Source organism: Bos indicus x Bos taurus, chromosome 29 (assembly GCF_003369695.1).
Source record: "Bos indicus x Bos taurus breed Angus x Brahman F1 hybrid chromosome 29, Bos_hybrid_MaternalHap_v2.0, whole genome shotgun sequence".
In the NCBI taxonomy this organism is placed as follows: domain Eukaryota; kingdom Metazoa; phylum Chordata; class Mammalia; order Artiodactyla; family Bovidae; genus Bos; species Bos indicus x Bos taurus.
This window is the reverse complement of record NC_040104.1, coordinates 13,963,318-13,980,621: the sequence shown is the minus strand read 5'-3', so window position 1 is coordinate 13,980,621 and position 17,304 is coordinate 13,963,318. Positions and strand designations below refer to the sequence as shown.

General features: G+C 54.0%; 1 protein-coding gene across 2 annotated transcripts; it reads left to right on the top strand.

Annotated features, from left to right (window-relative positions):
* Positions 1–8,814: 8,814 nt before the first annotated feature.
* Positions 8,815–16,967, top strand: MS4A15 (membrane spanning 4-domains A15). 2 transcript variants are annotated; one of them, XM_027532633.1, is made up of 6 exons: positions 8,815–9,051; positions 12,094–12,216; positions 12,920–12,976; positions 15,197–15,289; positions 15,689–15,802; positions 16,754–16,967. In XM_027532633.1, the coding sequence occupies exons 1-6, from the start codon at positions 8,827–8,829 to the stop codon at positions 16,868–16,870; spliced, it is 729 nt and encodes a 242-aa protein (XP_027388434.1). In that variant the 5' UTR covers positions 8,815–8,826; the 3' UTR covers positions 16,871–16,967. The 2 variants fall into 2 exon arrangements, with proteins under 2 accessions (XP_027388434.1, XP_027388432.1); XM_027532631.1 differs by lacking the exon at positions 12,094–12,216 and having other exon boundaries at positions 8,827–9,051.
* Positions 16,968–17,304: the final 337 nt, after the last annotated feature.

The window sequence follows — 17,304 nt, the reverse complement described above, 5'->3', positions numbered from 1 at the left end:
AGAGAAGGACCACAAGACAATCAACCATGGAACCTCTGTGGCATTCCTCCATAAGCGTTTATTTTTGCTCACCAGTCACTGGGTTGTCTGGGCAGGACTTCTGCTCTGATCTATGCTCACCCATGTGTTTGTGTTCAGCTCAGGGTCAGCTGATGGCCCTGCTGACCTTGGCCGTGCTCTCTCACACTCTGGGGCCTCTGTGGGCACAGCTGGGCTGGCTTGGCTCTGCTCCTGGGCTGGCTTGGCTCTCATCCTCCAGCAGGCTGGCCAGGACATGCTGCAGGGCAGGTGCTGGTTTCCTGAAGAGAACAGAAGCAGGTGGCACCTCCTGAGGCCTCAGGTCAGCGCTGGCACTGGCCACTTACGCTGCACCCAAGGCAGCCTGGATCCAAGGGTTTGGGGAACTAGACTCCTGTTGTAGCTGCAGGAGGTGTGGATACACAGAGGGAAAGAGAACCAGGCCCATTTCTGCAATCAGACTGTCCTATCCCTGGCTAAGCTGAGAGCCGGCCAGGGCCCTGCCCTTCCAGTCCACCCCGACACCATCTCCCTGATTGTGCCCAGAGGTCACAGGGGCTATTTTGATGAGAACTTGAATCTAGAAACTGGTGCACAAATTCTCTGCACCCAAACCACTCGAATACCACTCTGTGGACATGCACACTCACGACCACTCTGTGGATATGCACACTCACGGTCACACATGCTAACACATTCAAACACCCTCACACAAGTTCACACCCCCACATACTCACACACCACAGTCACACCTGCACACATGGTCACATGCTCACAGACACTCACATATACCCACACTCACACACCGGCACTTATGCATGCCTACACATGTTCACATGCATGCACTCATACACACACACGCTTTCACAAGCTCAAGTACACTCACACAAATTCCCTGTGCCCATGCCCTCACACACATGTACTCATACCTGCTCACATTCACTCCTACAATCACACATTCTGTGCTCTGCCATGGGAAAGCGGGGGACCGACTACCTGGCCCCTCTCCGCCAACGTCAGACAAGTTCAGCTGGAAGAAGTCAGGCCGCCTCCTCCAGGTAACTCTCAGTCTTCCCCCATCCTGAGCAGGAAGAGGGTGGAGGCTGATGGGGACCCCTGTGGACTAGGTCCTGGCTCTGACACTCACAGTGGGACCCCAGCAGGCCACTGGCCCCTCCAGGCCTAGTCTCCCCTCTGAACATTGAGGGAAGGAGCCGATGCCCGTAGGGGCCCTGCTCCCAGGAGCCCATGCTCCCAGCAGCAGCTTCCTGGGGCCCTGGGTGGTCAGGCCGGATGGGTGAGGCTGCAGAGCCGGGAGGGACTTGAGAACTTCCCAGAGGCGGCAGCTCACAGCAGAAGATTTCCAAGCCCCACACGAATAGCAAGGCTTTCACACAAACATGTGTGAACTCAGGAGGGGCAGCCGGAGAGCAGAGGCAGCGGGGAGCAGGCAGCAGTGGGCAAGGCGGCGGTGACGGCCGGGTGAGTACTCCTGCCCTTCTAGGAGCAAGGCCCAGGCCAGTCCCTGGGGCAAGACAGGGGACATGGGGTGTGACAGGGGACCTGGGGCGAATTGGGGACTTGGGGCGAGACAGGGACCTGGGGCGAGACGGGGACCTGGGGCGAGACACGGGAGGTGTGAGACAGGGGAGGTGGGGTGAGACAGGGGACCTGGAACGAGACAGGGACCTGGGGCAAGATAGGGGACCTGGGACGAGACAGGGGACCTGGGGTGTGACAGGGGACCTGGGACGAGACAGGGACCTGGGACGAGACAGGGGACCTGAGGCAAGACAGGGGAGGTGGGGTGTGACAGGGGACCTGGGACGAGACAGGGACCTGGGGCGAGTCGGGGGACCTGAGGTGTGACAGGGGAGGTGGGGTGTGACAGGGGACCTGGGATGAGACAGGGACCTGGGGCAAGATAGGGGACCTGGGACGAGACAGGGGACCTGGGGCGAGACAGGGGACCTGGGGTGTGACAGGGGACCTGGGGCGAGACAGGGGACCTGGGGTGTGACAGGGGACCTGGGATGAGACAGGGACCTGGGGCAAGATAGGGGACCTGGGACGAGACCGGGAACCTGGGGTGAGACAAGGGACTTGGGACGAGACAGGGAACCTGGGACGAGACAGGAGACATGAGGTGTGACGGAGGACCCGGGGCAGTGGCATGCCAAACGCCAGGCAAGTAGAGAGAAGGAGACCACTGAGCAGAGACGGTGGTGACCCTGGTCTTTCCCCACCCGGCACTAAGTGGGCAGGACAGCTCCCAGGCCTCTGAATTCCTGGCCTCCCTTTGATGGGGACCCTCAGCTCAGGACCATGGCCAGGTGTTGGGCTAAAGAAAGGGCATGGGTCTTCTCTCCTCAAAGCCAGTCACTGAGAAGACTCGGGTATCGAGAGACCTTGGGCCCCCAACCGTCATCTCAGGGAACCGGAATCCTCCTCTCAGCTTTCACCACTCTCCCCCACCCTCCCCTTCCTTTCCCCACCCTCTCCCTCCTTACCCCAACCCCCACTCCTCCCCTCAGGCAGGCTGAAAGGTGATCCCAACCCTGTCCCTCCCTTCTCCAAGGAAAGAGAAGGACCTGGCAGATCCTGAGCTGGCAAGGGGCTTAGGGGCAAATATTATCTCGCCTCTCTTTTACAGATGAGGAAACAGAGGCCCAGCAAGGGGAAGGGGCTGTCCTCCAGGCTCTTGATGCAGAGCAGGCAGCAGAGCATAGTGGAAACCTTCAGAGGGGCCAGGCAGTAGGGGTGGGGGGAGGCCTGCCCTCCTCCAACACGTGTGTGCATCTGACAGCATCATCTCTGGGACAGCAGAGCAGGCCTGACCCGTCCTGAATGGGCTGGGATTGGAGAAGCCCAGTAGCTTCCTGCCAGCCTGACACCACAGGCTCAGAGTTAGAGAGAAGGGACCAATTTATACCCGTTCGACACAGAGGTGGGGCCAGGAGGCCGCACGGTGTGGGGTGGGGTGGGAGTAGATGGGGCATCCTTGGAAGACTCGAGCACCTCCCACCAACATCACAGTCACCCACTTGACAGATGGGGAAACTGAGACCCAAAGAGGTTAGGTAACTTGCCCCAGGGCCTGCAGCTGATAGAGCAGGCAGAAGGGTAGACTGGATTCTTCCCCCTGGGGCCTGAGATCTCAGCCACTCGGCAAATCTACCCCCTCCCAGATGTGCAGCGCCCCCCCTTCCAGATGTGCTCTTTGCCTTTCATCACGAGCCTCTCTCCTCCAGCTGGTAACACCTCCCCTTCCCAGCTGCTGTCACTGTGAATGAACAAAACTGCTTCTGGCGCCTCGTGAGTAAAGTTGATGCTCAGAGACACTCACAAGTCCAGGCAGCTGAGAGGTGGAGTTGGCCCAGTCAGAGGTGGTGGGTCCATGAATCAGCGTAGGACCAGGGCACCTTGGCTCTGGGGACGGAAGCCAGTGGAGTCAGTGTCCTTGGGCTCTCTGTGCAGCTCTGTGTCCCGACAGTGTGGCCCCCACATCGGAGGGGCCTCAGGGAACTGGGAAAGAGCAGGAGGTCGAGTGAGAAGACCTAGGTTTACATTCCAGCTCCATCCCTTATCTTGACCATGTGACCCTGGGCAGGTCACCTTGCTTATGTTTAAAACAACAGGTAATAAGCCCTCTCTCCGGAGTTATTTGTGTCTTTGCCTGCCCATGAAGGTCCTGGAGAGAAGCCCGCAGGGAGAGGACAGTTCACCTCACCCCAGGTTCCACAGGAGCAGGGCTTGAGCACCAAAAGGGATTTTTAGGGACCCATTTTACAGATGGAGAAACTGAGGCTCACAAAGAATAATTCACTGGACGGTGATTATTATCACTTAACATCTCTGAGCTCAATTTCTTCATTGGCAAAATGGTAATAGTACCTACTTCATACGGATGTTACCAGCAACAGAGACTAGAAGCACTGGTTGCCCCCTACATGCCAGGCACTGTGCTGGGTGCGAGGCAGGCACTGTTTCTTTTAAAACTCACAGCAACTATGTGAGATCGAAACTGGGATGGTCACTGTGCTCTTCTAGCTGCTCTCACATGAGGCAAACAGCCCCGATTTGGTCACTGGAGGGTCTGATCTGTTAGGTCACAAGGAGGTTTAGCGCACCAGGATTCTCAGCCCAGCACACGGCAGGTGAGAAGAGGACCTGGAGGACCCCCCCACTCGCTTTCCCACCAGCTTCCCCTCCCCCCAGCTAGTTGACTGCAGTTTCTCCAGGGCCAGATGACAGAGGGAGGATTTGAAGGGACAGGGGAACTAGCTGCTGCTCTTGCAAGCACCCACCGCCCTCCTTTGAGGCTGGCAGTGTTTGAGCTGGTTTCTCTGCAGAGGTGTTTTACCAGGTCTCTGGATGTGCCCCCTCATCACTGGGGGGGGGGGGGGGGGCGTGGTTCTCTCTCCTGTGTATCTCTCCCCAAAACCTCTCCCTCAACTCAGAATCACAGGAGGTCCAAAATGCAGGACGGCATATCAATTTCTCCAAGTGTCCATAAAGCCAGCCCCTTCCTTTTGTCTCAAGGTGAACAGAAAAACTTCCCTTCCTGTATTTAGACTCAGATCACTCTAAATAATCTCTCCAAAATCCACTCTCAGTCTCCATTCCCAGCCATATAGGCAAAGGTGGCAAAGTCACCCAGGAGGTTCACGACCACCTGCTTTTTGACAAGTTCTACCGGGTCATCTGTGGCACAGCTCACTCCAGTATCTGAACTCAGCTGAAACTTTTGTTTTAACATCTCTGACAATTATGTCCAATTTCAAGGCCCATGGCCTGGGCCATTTGACTGCACAATTTCTGACCCTCAGTTTGGTGATGGCTTAGTCACTAAGTTGTGTCTGACTCTTGCGACACCATGGACTGTAGCTCGCCAGGCTCCTCTGTCCATGGGATTATCCAGGCAAGAATACTGAAGTGGGTTGCCATGCCCTCCTCCATGGGATCTTCCGGACAAAGGGATTGAACCTGGGTCTCCTGCATTGCAGGTGGATTCTTACTGACTGAGCCACCAGGGAAGCCCTGGCCCTCAGTTTACTGGCCTGCAAAATGGGCTGATTAACACTGACCTCAGGGGCTGTTATAAGGGTCCTTGGTTCCCATACACATGAGGACTCCATAAACTGCAGAAGGCTGTGCTACTGCTGCTGCTACTAAGTCACTTCCGTCGTGTCCAACTCTGTGCGACTCCATAGACGGCAGCCCACCAGGCTCCGCCATCCCTGGGATTCTCCAGGCAAGAATACTGGAGTGGGTTTCCATTTCCTTCTCCAATGCATGAAAATGAAAAGTGAAAATGAAGTCGCTCAGTCGTGTTCAACTTTTAGCGATCCCATGGACTGAAGCCTACCAGGCTCCTCTACCCATGGGATTTTCCAGGCAAGAGTACTGGAGTGGGGTGCCATTGCCTTCTCTGAGAAGGCTGTGCAGCCCCTCATATTATGCCTTGTTGATGTTTGGGTATTTCCTGTGTCCCAGGCGGCCATTCCCCTGGTGGGTATCTGGTAAGCTCCTGGATACAGGGGATCATGTCTTTGAATCTTTTCCACCTGCCTGTCCCTGACACACGTGCATCAGGGTTTACAGCAAGGTGACTGATTCATTCACATTCATTCACAAGGAAAATAGAGTCTCTTTTTGGGTGGCACATACTTAGGGGCATGGGCCAGGTGGCCCCTGGAACCCAACAGAACGGTGGTCCCTGGCCTGATGTGCTGATGGCAGCTTCAGAGGGGTGAGTAGAGAGAGATTTCAAGTCTCAGGAGCTCTGTGACACTTTCATTGCCTCTTAACCCGCGACATCAGCTGAGAGCCTATTTTTGTAGGTGTTTTCTTTTCATCTAACGGGGAGTGAGGTCTCAGTTTAAGCAGGTTTCTCACCACCCACCTTGGGAGAGATGTCGTTAATTACACTTGTGCTCCCTTCTGAGGCCGCTCTGGCCCCCCTCGGAGAGCCCAGGAAGGGTGTAGGTCATGGTGCTGTTTCTTGGGACCCCAGAGAGTGTTCAGATACTCTCCAAATTGCCATGGGTCTCAGGCACGGTTTTCACCTACGTTGAAAGTGTTAGTCACTCGGTTGTGTCCGACTGTTTGCGACCCCATGGAATGTAGCCCGCCAGGCTCCTCTGTCCATGGAATTCTCCAGGCGAAAATACTGGAGTGGGTTGCCATTCCCTTCTCCAGGGGATCTTGCTGAGTCAGGGGTCAAACCCGGGTCTCCCGTGTTGCAGGAGGGTTCTTTACCATCTGAGCCACCAGTGAGCCTTGTCCCTGATGAAATGACGACTCTACAGGCAAAGCAGCACTGAGTTAAATGTGTTCCACCTAAAGGTTTTGTCCTTTTATTCTAAAATTATGCCCTTCCTCCCTCTCTGGTGCTAAATATCCTTTCCAGGTGATGGTGAGAACGTGAGTGATTTCTTTAAATGAACTTGCATGAGGAAGTAGAAAGTTGGCAAACTCAGGCCCCATTGATTGGTAATTCACTCCTCTGTGGACTCCAAGTATTTTATTTATTTTTTATTAATTTATATTGGAGTATAGTTGTATATTTTAAATTAACTTTTATTCCAAGCATTTTAGAACTAGTATTCCAAAGAGTGGAGTACAGGATTGATCCCCCACTCTGACAAAGGCAGGACTTGAACGCAGGAGTGAATGCCTCCCATCAATACAACAGTCCTTCTACCAGGAGACCAGAGTCCAGACCTACCCCAGTTCTTCAATACTGAGGTGCTGTGTGACCATGGGAGACACAGTCACCCTCTCTGAACCTCTAGTTCCTCATCTCTGTGCTGTGCTTCGTCACTGTCATGTCCAACTCTTTGAGACCCATTGGACTGAAGCCCACCAGGATCCCCTGGCCATGGGGTTTTTCAGGCAAGAATACTGGAGTAGTTGCTATTTCCTTCTCCAGGGGATCTTCCCCACACAGGATTGAACCCGTGTCCCCTGTGTCTCCTGTATTGCAGGAAGATTCTTTAACTGCTGAACCATCAGGGAAGCATCTCTAAGCAGAGCTAACCATCCATGCTTTCTCTTCCTTAGAATGAGATGAGGACTTAAACGTTCATTATTCACACCTCAAGAAGCAAAGACTCCTGGGGCAGGAGGGGTTTTCTTCAGCCCAGATCCTCCATCTCCCAGCATCTCACTCTGGTCCCATGTGCTTGGACTGCCAGACCAGGGACTCTTTCACATCCTCAGCAGTCGCCTACTCTTCTCGAATACGTCTGGTGAAGAGGGAAAAGGCCAGTAGGCAGGGAAAGAAAAAGATGGAAGATGAGAGAAAGAGAAAAGGGAAGGAACATTGGTGGGGAGGTGAGAGCAGAAGAATAGCCGCCTCTGAGGACCTGAGTTTCAGGTCTGTGTCCTCCCTGAAGACATGAATGAGCTCACAACCAATGAGGTGGAATCAGTTCCCACCTCCACCAGCACCCTGTCCTAGCAGAGCCCTGCTCTACATTGCCAGAGCCTGAAGACAGGACGTTCTTTTTTTTTAAACTTTTTATTCTGTATTGGGGTATAGCTGATTAATTAACAGTATTGTGATAGTTTCAGGTGCTCAGCAAAGGGACTCAGCCATACATATGCAAGTATCCCTCCTCCCCAAACTCTCCTCCCTTCCGGGTTGCCACACAATGCTGAGCAGAGTTCTCTGTGCTATATAGTAGGTCCTTGTTGGTTATCCATTTTAAATATAGCAGTGTGCACCTGTCCATCCCAAGGGACATGCCTTATTAATTCTTCTTCCTACTCCCAGCCCTGAGCTTGGTGCTCAGTCAATGCTGTCATCATCTGTTGGGCTGAATTACAAGCTTCTCTTGCTCCTCCCACCAGACACAAGGCTCCTTGAGGGCATGGACCCTGTGCCTGACCCCTAGTCACGGTTAGACTCTGAAGGATGGCTTTTCTCAAGGTTGTGTGTTATTTTAGTTCACACCAAACCCTATGAGATTATCTCTCAGTGTTATTATCCCCACTTTACAGATAAGGAAACTGAGGCTGGGGCAGGTGGCCATCTTGCCTCCAGGTTTCCCGATACCCAGAGGGGCCAGGATTCAAGTCCCAGCTTCTATCTGCAAAGTCATGTGCTGAACCAATTAATGCCAATGAGAAGGACGCCTGTTCTTCATTTTATTGTATAATCTTGTAGGTTCATCCTTCTGCTGGTCCATCTCCTGACAGTTGGGTGGTTTTCCCCAAAGCATTTGCTCAGGCCAGCTATGCATAAAGTTTCCATAATCCATGCGTGGCTTGTCTAGGATAATGGTGATTGCTTAGGTGGCCAAGAGGAAGGCTCCCACAGCAGGAAATCACCCAAGGGGATTATTTACACAAGCTCATTAGCCCTGGGCTAAGGGACAGGAAGTGGTGGGTGAGCTCCAGTCCCCTGTACAGAGATGCTCAGCTCTGGCTTGCACTAGCTGTGTGTCCTTGAGTAAGTCACTTGCCCTCTCTGGGCAAAGGAGGCAATTTAAATGCATGTTCCTCCTAAAGGTCCTTTCCATGTAATAATAGCAGAGATGGAGAATGTGGTTTCTAGGGTCAAAAAGACTGGGTCAAACCTTGGCCTTGCTTCACCTTGACCTCTGACATCCCTTTACTTCCCTGAGGGAAGCTTCCCTTCTTCACTGAGCAGAGATTTTGGTGCCAGCCTCTGGGGACTGCAGTGAACAGGGGTAGAAAGGCAGGTTGTTGATAAACTGATAATCTCTTATGCAAATATGTAACCATCATCACTATCATTATTATTTCTGGAGGCTCTGTCTCCCAGGCTCTCTGAGCACGATGTCCACGGCTCCCTCCAGCAATGGGGTGTTTGTCGTCATCCCACCCAGCAACGCCAGCGTCCTCCGTTCACCCCCAGCCATCCTGCCCACCTCCCTGTGCCAGCCTCCAGGGATCATGCAGTACGAGGAGCCGCCGCTGGGGGCGCAGACACCACGCGTCACCCAGCCACCAGACCTGCGGCCCGGGGAGACATTCCTGACCGGAGAGCCCAAGGCTTTGGGGGTAAGAACAGCCTCTCCGACCACCTGGGGCATAGGTGCTGGGCAAGGACGGAGCACTCATGCACCTTGCAGATAATGTGCTACACTTAGTCGCTCAGTCGTGTCTGACTCTTTGCGACCCTATGGACTGCAGCTTGCCAGGCTCCTCTGTCCATGGGGATTCTCCAGTCAAGAATACTGGAGTGGGTTGCCATGCCCTCTTCCAGGGGATCTTCCCAATCTAGGAATCAAACCCAGGTCTCCTGCATTGCAGGTGGATTCTTTACTGTCTCAGCCACCAGGGCAGCAATTGGTAGATGCTTAGTGAGGACTTCAGGATGCAGCCATGCACCAGGCAGACAAGGACCATTCTGCAGAGCTGACAGAGAGTAAACCAGTGAACAAATGACTAAGATAACTCCAAATAAGGCAGTGAGGTTAAAAAATGACCATGGGGGAGGGGCAACACTAGCAAAGATGGACAGAGAGTTCTGTCTGGGGAGATGACATTGTAGCTAATAATCTAGATGCTGGGCTGAAGCCAGCCAAGTGAGGGGACAGAGACTGGCTCATCAGGTAGAGGAAACAGCAAGTGCAGAGGCCCTGAGGTGGCTTGTTTAAAGACAAAATAGAAGGTGGGCATGGCTGGAAGGTAATAAGCAGAGGAAGGAGGGAGATGAGATGAAGCTGAAGTGGTAGCCAGGGCTAGCTCTTGGCTCCTGCAGAGCTGACAGTCCAACCTCAGATGGCCTTGAGATATTGATCTCTTGGAGGGACAGTAAATAGACAGATAGATAGATACACATATTTATCTATATATTACATGCGGAGTGTCTTCAGCCTGTCCCTTGGCCTCAGTTTGTCCTAGTGGAAGATGAAAACATAGTTTAATTGATGATGGTGGTGATGACCACAATGATGACAACTCTCATTTACTGAGTGCCCCCGAGAGTTGTGCACACTGGGCCAAGGAATTTGCACTCATTGTCTCCTTAGGGTCTTATCACCACTTGTGAGACAGGGATCATAGTTCCCAATGGACAGATTAGAGAGCTTAGGCTCATCAACGCTAAGTCGCTGGCCCAAGGCTCGGGCTTGAATATGCTGGAACTTAGGAGCCTAAAGGCTACACCAGCTCCACTGGGGCAGGAATGGACTAGAAGCAGTGGACAAAGATGGTGGATCCATTGCTGGAGACTGGAAATCTCAGACCAGACTCTGAGAAACAATGACCCCCAAAGGGCTTTGCTGAGACAAATGCAAATTGCTGAAAAATATAAAAAGGAGAAACTATATATAGGTTCTAGGGAGTGTCAGCCAGGGAGAATACTGGCTTTAGAGTTAGTTGGTTTTCCACTTCCTAGCTGGGAGACCTCGCACAAATTACTGAATATCTCTGAACCTCATTTTCCTCAACTTCCTCCTTTCTGAAATCAGGATAATAATTTTAGGATACCTACCTCATCACATTAGGGTTAAAAGAGATAATGTCTGTAAAACACCCAGCACATCACTTAGTGCAGACCAGCATTTGGTAAGTGGCAGCCGGTGTCTTACGAGGAGTAACTGGAGTAGCAGTGTTGATCCAGTAGCAGGGGAAGGACCGGAGGAGGAGAGCAGCCTTGGCAGCTGGGACGTGATGCCCCATAAAGGGCACAAAGAAGATGGAAGACATGTGACTGAAGAGAGAAGGAAAGAGAGGATTCCAGGGGTCACGCCTTTAAATGTACAAATGCTTGGCTCTTGTGTTAGGAAGACATACCTATATATAGCACATGATCCTAAGATAGATTCTACAGCCTGAACTGCCCATATATGGACCACAGTGAGCACCTCATCACTAAGGGAGTCCATTTAGAAGTCAGGAGATGGATAGGGTTCCTGGATTAGGATCTTCCCTTGTAGCTCCGTCGGTGAAGAATATGCCTGTAATGCAGGAGACCCAGGTTTGATTCCTGGGTTGGGAAGATCCCCTGGAGAAGGAAATGGCAACCCACTCCAGTATTCTTGCCTGGAGAATTCCATGGACAGAGGAGCCTGGCGGGCTATAGTACATGGGGTCACAAGAGTTGGATACGACTTAGTGACTGAACCACCACCACCACCTGGATTAGACAGAGGCTGAGTTCAGCAGCCGTCAATGTCCCTTTCCACTCAGATTCAGTTGTTACCAGAACCATTCGGAAAACAGGGACTTCCCTGGTGGTCCAGTGGTTAAGAATCTGCCTTGTAAGGCAAGTGGACAAGGGATCAATTCCTGGTCGGGGAAGTAAGATCCCACAGCCTGCCTGCCACAATGACTGAGGCTTGTGCGCTTTGCAGCCTGCATGCTCCAACTACAGAATCCATGCTGCGTGATGAAGGATCCTGCATGCCTCAACCAAGACTCAAAGCAGCCAAATAAATAAATACTTTAAAACAAACAAAAAAACAGGAAAAAAAAAACCAAACAACCCACTTAGAAAGAAACGTGGCAGCATGATCCAGAAGCCCACATTGCTCTCATCCTTGGGAAAACCATCCCGCTTCTGAGAATGAATCAGTGGGGTGCTGGGAAACCACTCCTTTAATTAATTGATTAATCAATATAAAACCTAAGTCCTGAGTCCAGCACGCTCCTGCACGTGACTGGGATGCACCAATGACACTCCAATGAGAAAAACACCCAAGGAGATATTTGCGCAGGCTGCAGGGGCACAAGGAAGGAAGCGGTGAGGCAGTCAGCGCAGGGAATGATGAGCCATTGACACGAGGGCTAAGAAACCAAGTAGCAACACAGTATGCTTGAGACCTGGTCAGAACAAAAGGCAAACCCGTGGAGACATGGAAACAGAAGGGTGGGTCCTGAAAGCTGTGGGGAACTGGCTTTCCATCTTAAAATACCGTGTCTTTCACAGTTGTTATAATGATGTCTCCTTAAAAGAAGGGAATCTGAGTTGATTTCCGAGTTGCTGAAGGTTCAAAGCGGGACTGCAGGGCCCTGCACGCTGTCCTCTGCGGCCGGCAGGGGGCGGTGTGGAGCCCGCCGCGCCCGCCTGGCTGAGCCGCCGTCCGCTCCCCGCAGACCGTCCAGATTCTCATCGGCCTTATCCACCTGGGCTTTGGCGGCGTGCTGCTCATGGTCCGCCGCGGCCATGTGGGGATGCTCTTCATCGAAGGCGGCGTCCCCTTCTGGGGAGGAGCCTGCGTGAGTGCCTGGGCCATCTGGGCGGGGGGCTGTGCCCAGGCTCACCCTCCACCACATTCTCCTGGGCACAGCTGCTCCTGGGTGGGGGCCTGAGCCTAAATCTAACTCTCAACCACAAATCCTAATCATGACCTGACTGAGACCCCACTCCCGTGTGTGAAAAGCTCCCAGAATAGAGCTTAGCCTGCTCCCCGCAAAAGAGGATGGAATGAAGGAGATGAAGGCAGGGGCTAAGGACACTAAACACCTGTAGTTACCCGGCTTCCTTCCTTCAAACTTCAAAGCGTTTTGATTGTTTATTTGCTAAGTGTCCATCTTCCCAAATTAGAATAGAAGCCTCATGAGGGCAGAGATCTTGTCTGTCTTATTCAACTCTGCTAGGATCTTGCCACATGCCTGCTGCTCAGGAAATGTCAGATGAGTGAATGTCTGAAGGAGCAATGCCTTCCCTATCGATGACACAATGTCAATGAAAACATTCATCTTGCAAGCCATGGCCCTAGTTCCCTGGACAGGGGCCCCTAGTAACCATGGGACACCCTCACAGAGCGATCCCAAGTGCCTGGCCAGGAGGCCAAGAAGGTGGCATCCAGGAGGCTGCTGGCCTCTCCCTGATACCCATGGCCTTGACAGTGCCAGGCATGGTGTGCCCTGCCCAGTGTCCTGGCTGAAGCCTCACTAGGATACCCACTTCCCCACACAGTTCATCATCTCGGGGTCCCTCTCAGTGGCAGCCGAGAAGAACCACACCAGTTGCCTGGTAAGTCTGAATGGGAGACCGGGAGTGAGGGTGGGGCCACAGTCAAGCTCCACTCTGCTCTGCCTCCAAAGATGCTCCTTCAGCAAGCACTCCATAGGGGGCTGCTGGAGGCCAGGCATGGGACAACACCCAGACAGCCAGACACAGTCCCTGCCCTACCTACAGAAGAGACAAAACCAAGACGCACTTTCAGAATACCCTAAGAGGCAGAAAGTGAGGGTCCACAGATGAAGTGCTCATGGCCCAGAGAAAGGGATGAGGCAAAAAGCCCTCCTGAACAGGAGATGGCTGAGCTGGGCCTTGGTGGGCATGTAGGATTGAGAAATCCTGAAGGAAGAGCATGAGGATGCAAGGAGGGACTGTGGGCAGGGTCACCGTGGAAACTATGTGTGACTCCACTTGACCAGGGCAAAAGTCTTGGAAGGGAAGTGCAGAGAAGTTAGAGATGCACTGGGTCGACATCTCAGACAGCTCCATGCCTTCTGCGGGTGATTGCGGGGGTGGGGGGGGGGCGGGCAGGGGGCTATGGAGGCTTTGGATAGGAGAGTGTTGAGCATCGCACCAGAGTCAAGTCCCTGCCCTCATGGAGCTTACATTCTAATGTCTGGTAAGACACCCCCCACCCCCACCTAAAACAAAACAAAAAACACAGATAAGGTCTTTACAGAGTGAAAAGTGCTGAACAAAGCCCAGGGATAATATGAGGGATTCTGCTCAGCTGGGAGAATCTGCAGACCCTGAGCAGGTGTCTCTGAGCCATTGTTCAGAGGGCAGCAGCCACACAGGAGCCTGGAGACCAGTATCCCAGACTAGAGGATGAGAAGGGGCCAGGACTTCAGATTACAGCAAACCAGGGGCTGAATGGGAGGAACTAAGCCGAGAGGGAAAGGTGGGGAGACACTTGTGGTTGGGTCAAGTTTAAGGGCAGTGGGAGGGCACTGAGGTTGGAGCCCAGGGTTTGGGCAGAAGTGAAAATGTTTGTTGCTCAGTTGTGCCCTACTCTTTGTAACCTCATGGACTGTAGCCCACAAGGCTCCTCCGTTCATTGAATTCTCCAGGCAAGAATACTGGAGTGGGTTGCCATTCTCTTCTCCAGGGGGATCTACCTCACCTAGGAATTAAAGCTGGGTCTCCTGCATTACAGGCAGATCTTTTACTGTCTGAGCCACCAGGGAGCAGGAGAATCAGTGCTCTGTTTACACTCCTGAGAGCTGCTGGGTGGAGAATGGATTGTAATAGGACAGGACTGGACACAGGGAACCCTCAGATCAAACCTATACCCCGCCGCCCCCAGGCTGTAAAGTCTGGACGGGGGCGGGGAGAGAGGGCTGATTTACTCTGCCCCGTGCTCACAGCACCTTGGACAGTGTCTGGCAGGCACCAGAAGTTTGCAGGATTATCATCAGTTAATTGATTATGTGTAAGGCTGCTCTGACCTCAACGACCTCCTCCCTGTCATCCAAAAAGAGAGGAGTTGGGGTCTTTGAACCTGAGCAAATCCTGCAGTCCCCAGCCCACCCATGAGTGGTCCCCACTTTAAGGCTAGGGCTGTTTAACCAGAAGGCTTCAGCTAGTGGGTCAAAAGAGCATCAGATTCCAGCAGCATGGGGAGGGTGACCCCTGAGCCATCGCTTGGACCACCCAGGGGTCCACTTGTCCCAAGTCCAGAGCCTCCGGATGAGGACGAGGCCTGGACCTTCGCTCCCCAGACCTCAGGCTCACAGCCCCTGCGTCTCCCCTAACTGGTGCCCCGCAGGCATCTGCAGTGCTTGCTCTGCCAGCCCCTGCCTGGGCCCACGTGGAACTGACCCCAACACCTCTCCCAACCTCAGTGTCCATAGCAGAGGGCCTCCCCCGATCCCTGCCTGTTGGGTAGCTGCACCTTCAGGATGCTCGGCCTGAGGGGTGGAGCATAGTAATGGGTGGGCAAGGAGCCTCTGCAGGCCCCACTTAGGGAGGCCAGGAAGGAGGTCGAGCCCCTTTTCCAGCAGCTTCCAAGAAGAGGATGCAAGGTAAGGGGGGGTGGGGTGGTCAACAGGGCCATTCGCCTGAGGTCCCCGGGGAAGGACAGGAGGAAAGGAGGTCAAGGAGGACGCAGGTATGGGCATGGGTGTGAGGACCTGCTGTGGGAGGCTCCGGGGGCAGAGCTGTGGCCTCCTGTCCCTCCTCCTCCTCCCGCCTCCCCTCTCCCCTCCTTCCCCTCCATCTCTTCCCCTGCAGGTGAGGAGCAGTCTGGGGACCAACATTCTCAGCGCCATGGCGGCCTTTGCAGGGACGGCCATTCTGCTCATGGATTTTGGTGTCACTAACTGGGTGTGTTGTCCGACGTCCCCAGGAGTGGGAAAACTTGAAGAAGAGCAACAGCCACATCCAGGAGGAGGCACGGGTGGGGGGAAGGGATGTTGTAGGGCCCTGGGCATCAGCAGAGCCTGCCAATCCCAAGAGACCCCCCAGGTGTATATGGACCCCAGGACCCTACGTCAAGGGTGGGCGTAGTTGGGGGGAGGGGGCGGGTCGCGGAGAAGCAATCTTGAGTTCAAGGGAGAGTACCTGTGTTCAAGGGAGAGTACGTGTCACGCAGCAGGGGGACCCGCTCCAGCTCTGTCATCAGCTGACTGTATGATCTGGGGCACGTTATACTCGCTGCTCTGGGCCCCCTTTCCTCTGTTCTAGAATTCTCGACTGGCCTTGACTGTGGGTTTTGGTCCCCAGGATGTGGGCAGGGGCTATTTGGCCGTGCTTACCATCTTCACCATACTGGAGTTCTTCATTGCAGTCATTGCCACCCACTTTGGGTGCCAAGCCACTCGCGCCCAAGCTCACGCGGTGAGTGCCTCACACCGCGCCCCGCCCCCCGCCCCAGCCCTGCAAAGAGCGCCCCACTCATACATCCGGGAACTCAGAGGCGTTTCCGCGGGAAGGTTTTCCTCTTGGTTGGCCACGGGGGCGCGCCAGCATCAAGGGACCTGCTGCTCTTTGCGCCTGGACGCGGAGCCCTGGAAGGCGGGCTCTGGGGACGAGGGAGATCGCCGTCGGGGATGATTGGGACCCTCCAGAAGTTCACGGGTCAAGAAAAGTGGGCATCAGGAAGGGCAGCACGACTCGGGTGGGCATGGACCGCCGTCTTCCCCAAACTGGAGGACAGTGTAGACAGAGAGGGGATGGAGGAAGGGCCTCCGTAACAAGGGAACCAGTTGGAAGTCAGCCTCCGCGGAAACAAACATGCAGGCCATAGTGCGGGCGGGGGCGGGGTGGGGGTCCCCCTTGGGAGGTGGGTTTGTGCAAAACGAGGTGTGGAGCTGTTGAAAGTCTGAGCAGAGGCCTGTACGCTCAGAGAGGAGGGTGAGTAGAGTGGGGCTCAGGGAAATCAATCTAGAGGGTTTGCCCACTGTGGGGGCAGGGAGCGGGGTAGAGAGGTAGGGGTTGGAGGCAGGGAAGCCGCCACAAAGAGGCTGCAGGGATGCCGGCACTGTGGTATCCAAGCCTTGAACCAGTGTAGGGCTGTCCAGAGACAAAGAAATCCAGAACCTTAGTTCCTAGAGAAATGAGACTCCTGGGGGTTTCGCTGCTGTACCTCCAATGCCCAGATGATAGTTGACCTCAGCAAATACTTTTTGGAAATTTAGTTGAACTGATGAGTGGGGCCAATTCATCCTTGGAGCGTTCACTACTAGGGCGCTGTTCTCACAATACCCACAAGAGGGCACTATTGCAACAGCTCCCTGAAGGCGCCGGAGCCACCAGGATTGCTGGTGTTTGTTCTCTTTTGCTTTGCAGCCTGTGATTTTCCTGCCGAATGCCTTCAGCACAGACTTCAACATCCCCAGCCCCGCAGCCTCTCCTCCCCCCGCCTACGATAATGTGGCATATATACCCAAGGAATCTTCAGAGTAGACGGTCGCTCCGGGGGTTGGAGCCCAGCCTCCCTCACTTTCCCCCGTCCCCTTTCCCCCCTCCCCACATTCCTCCACCCGCCCCACCCCGCCATGCCGGGCCGAGCCTCTCCCCACCCTCGCCTTGTTTATCTGGTGGCAGCCCGCCGCCCCAGTCCTCTCATGTTGTGGTACCGAGTGGAGTCCCTGGGGATGTCTGTCCCACACATTTCCCTCAGTGGTTTATTTCCTAAAAAAGCTAGTTGATGTCAAGGGTATGTGTCCCTCTGCTCCCTGGGCCCCGCCCTTCATCAGAAAATGCCTCCTGATACCGCCCTGGATTTCTCTCTACGCATTTTGGAAACCCTGGCTTCGCTGGGACACGGGTTTAAGGGCCGCCCTGGCCCTCAGGCCTTGGGACAGTCATTAAGCTCAGAGAGCCCAGAATCCTCCAGA

What these genes read in the sequence shown, in the direction of transcription:
- MS4A15 (XM_027532633.1), top strand. Translation starts at nt 8,827, where the DNA reads ATGTCCACGGCTCCCTCCAGCAATGGGGTGTTTGTCGTCATCCCACCC. An exon ending in AGAACCACACCAGTTGCCTG is followed by an intron (nt 12,977 to 15,196) that starts GTAAGTCTGAAT and finishes CTTCCCCTGCAG; the next exon opens with GTGAGGAGCAGTCTGGGGAC. An exon ending in ATTTTGGTGTCACTAACTGG is followed by an intron (nt 15,290 to 15,688) that starts GTGTGTTGTCCG and finishes TTTGGTCCCCAG; the next exon opens with GATGTGGGCAGGGGCTATTT.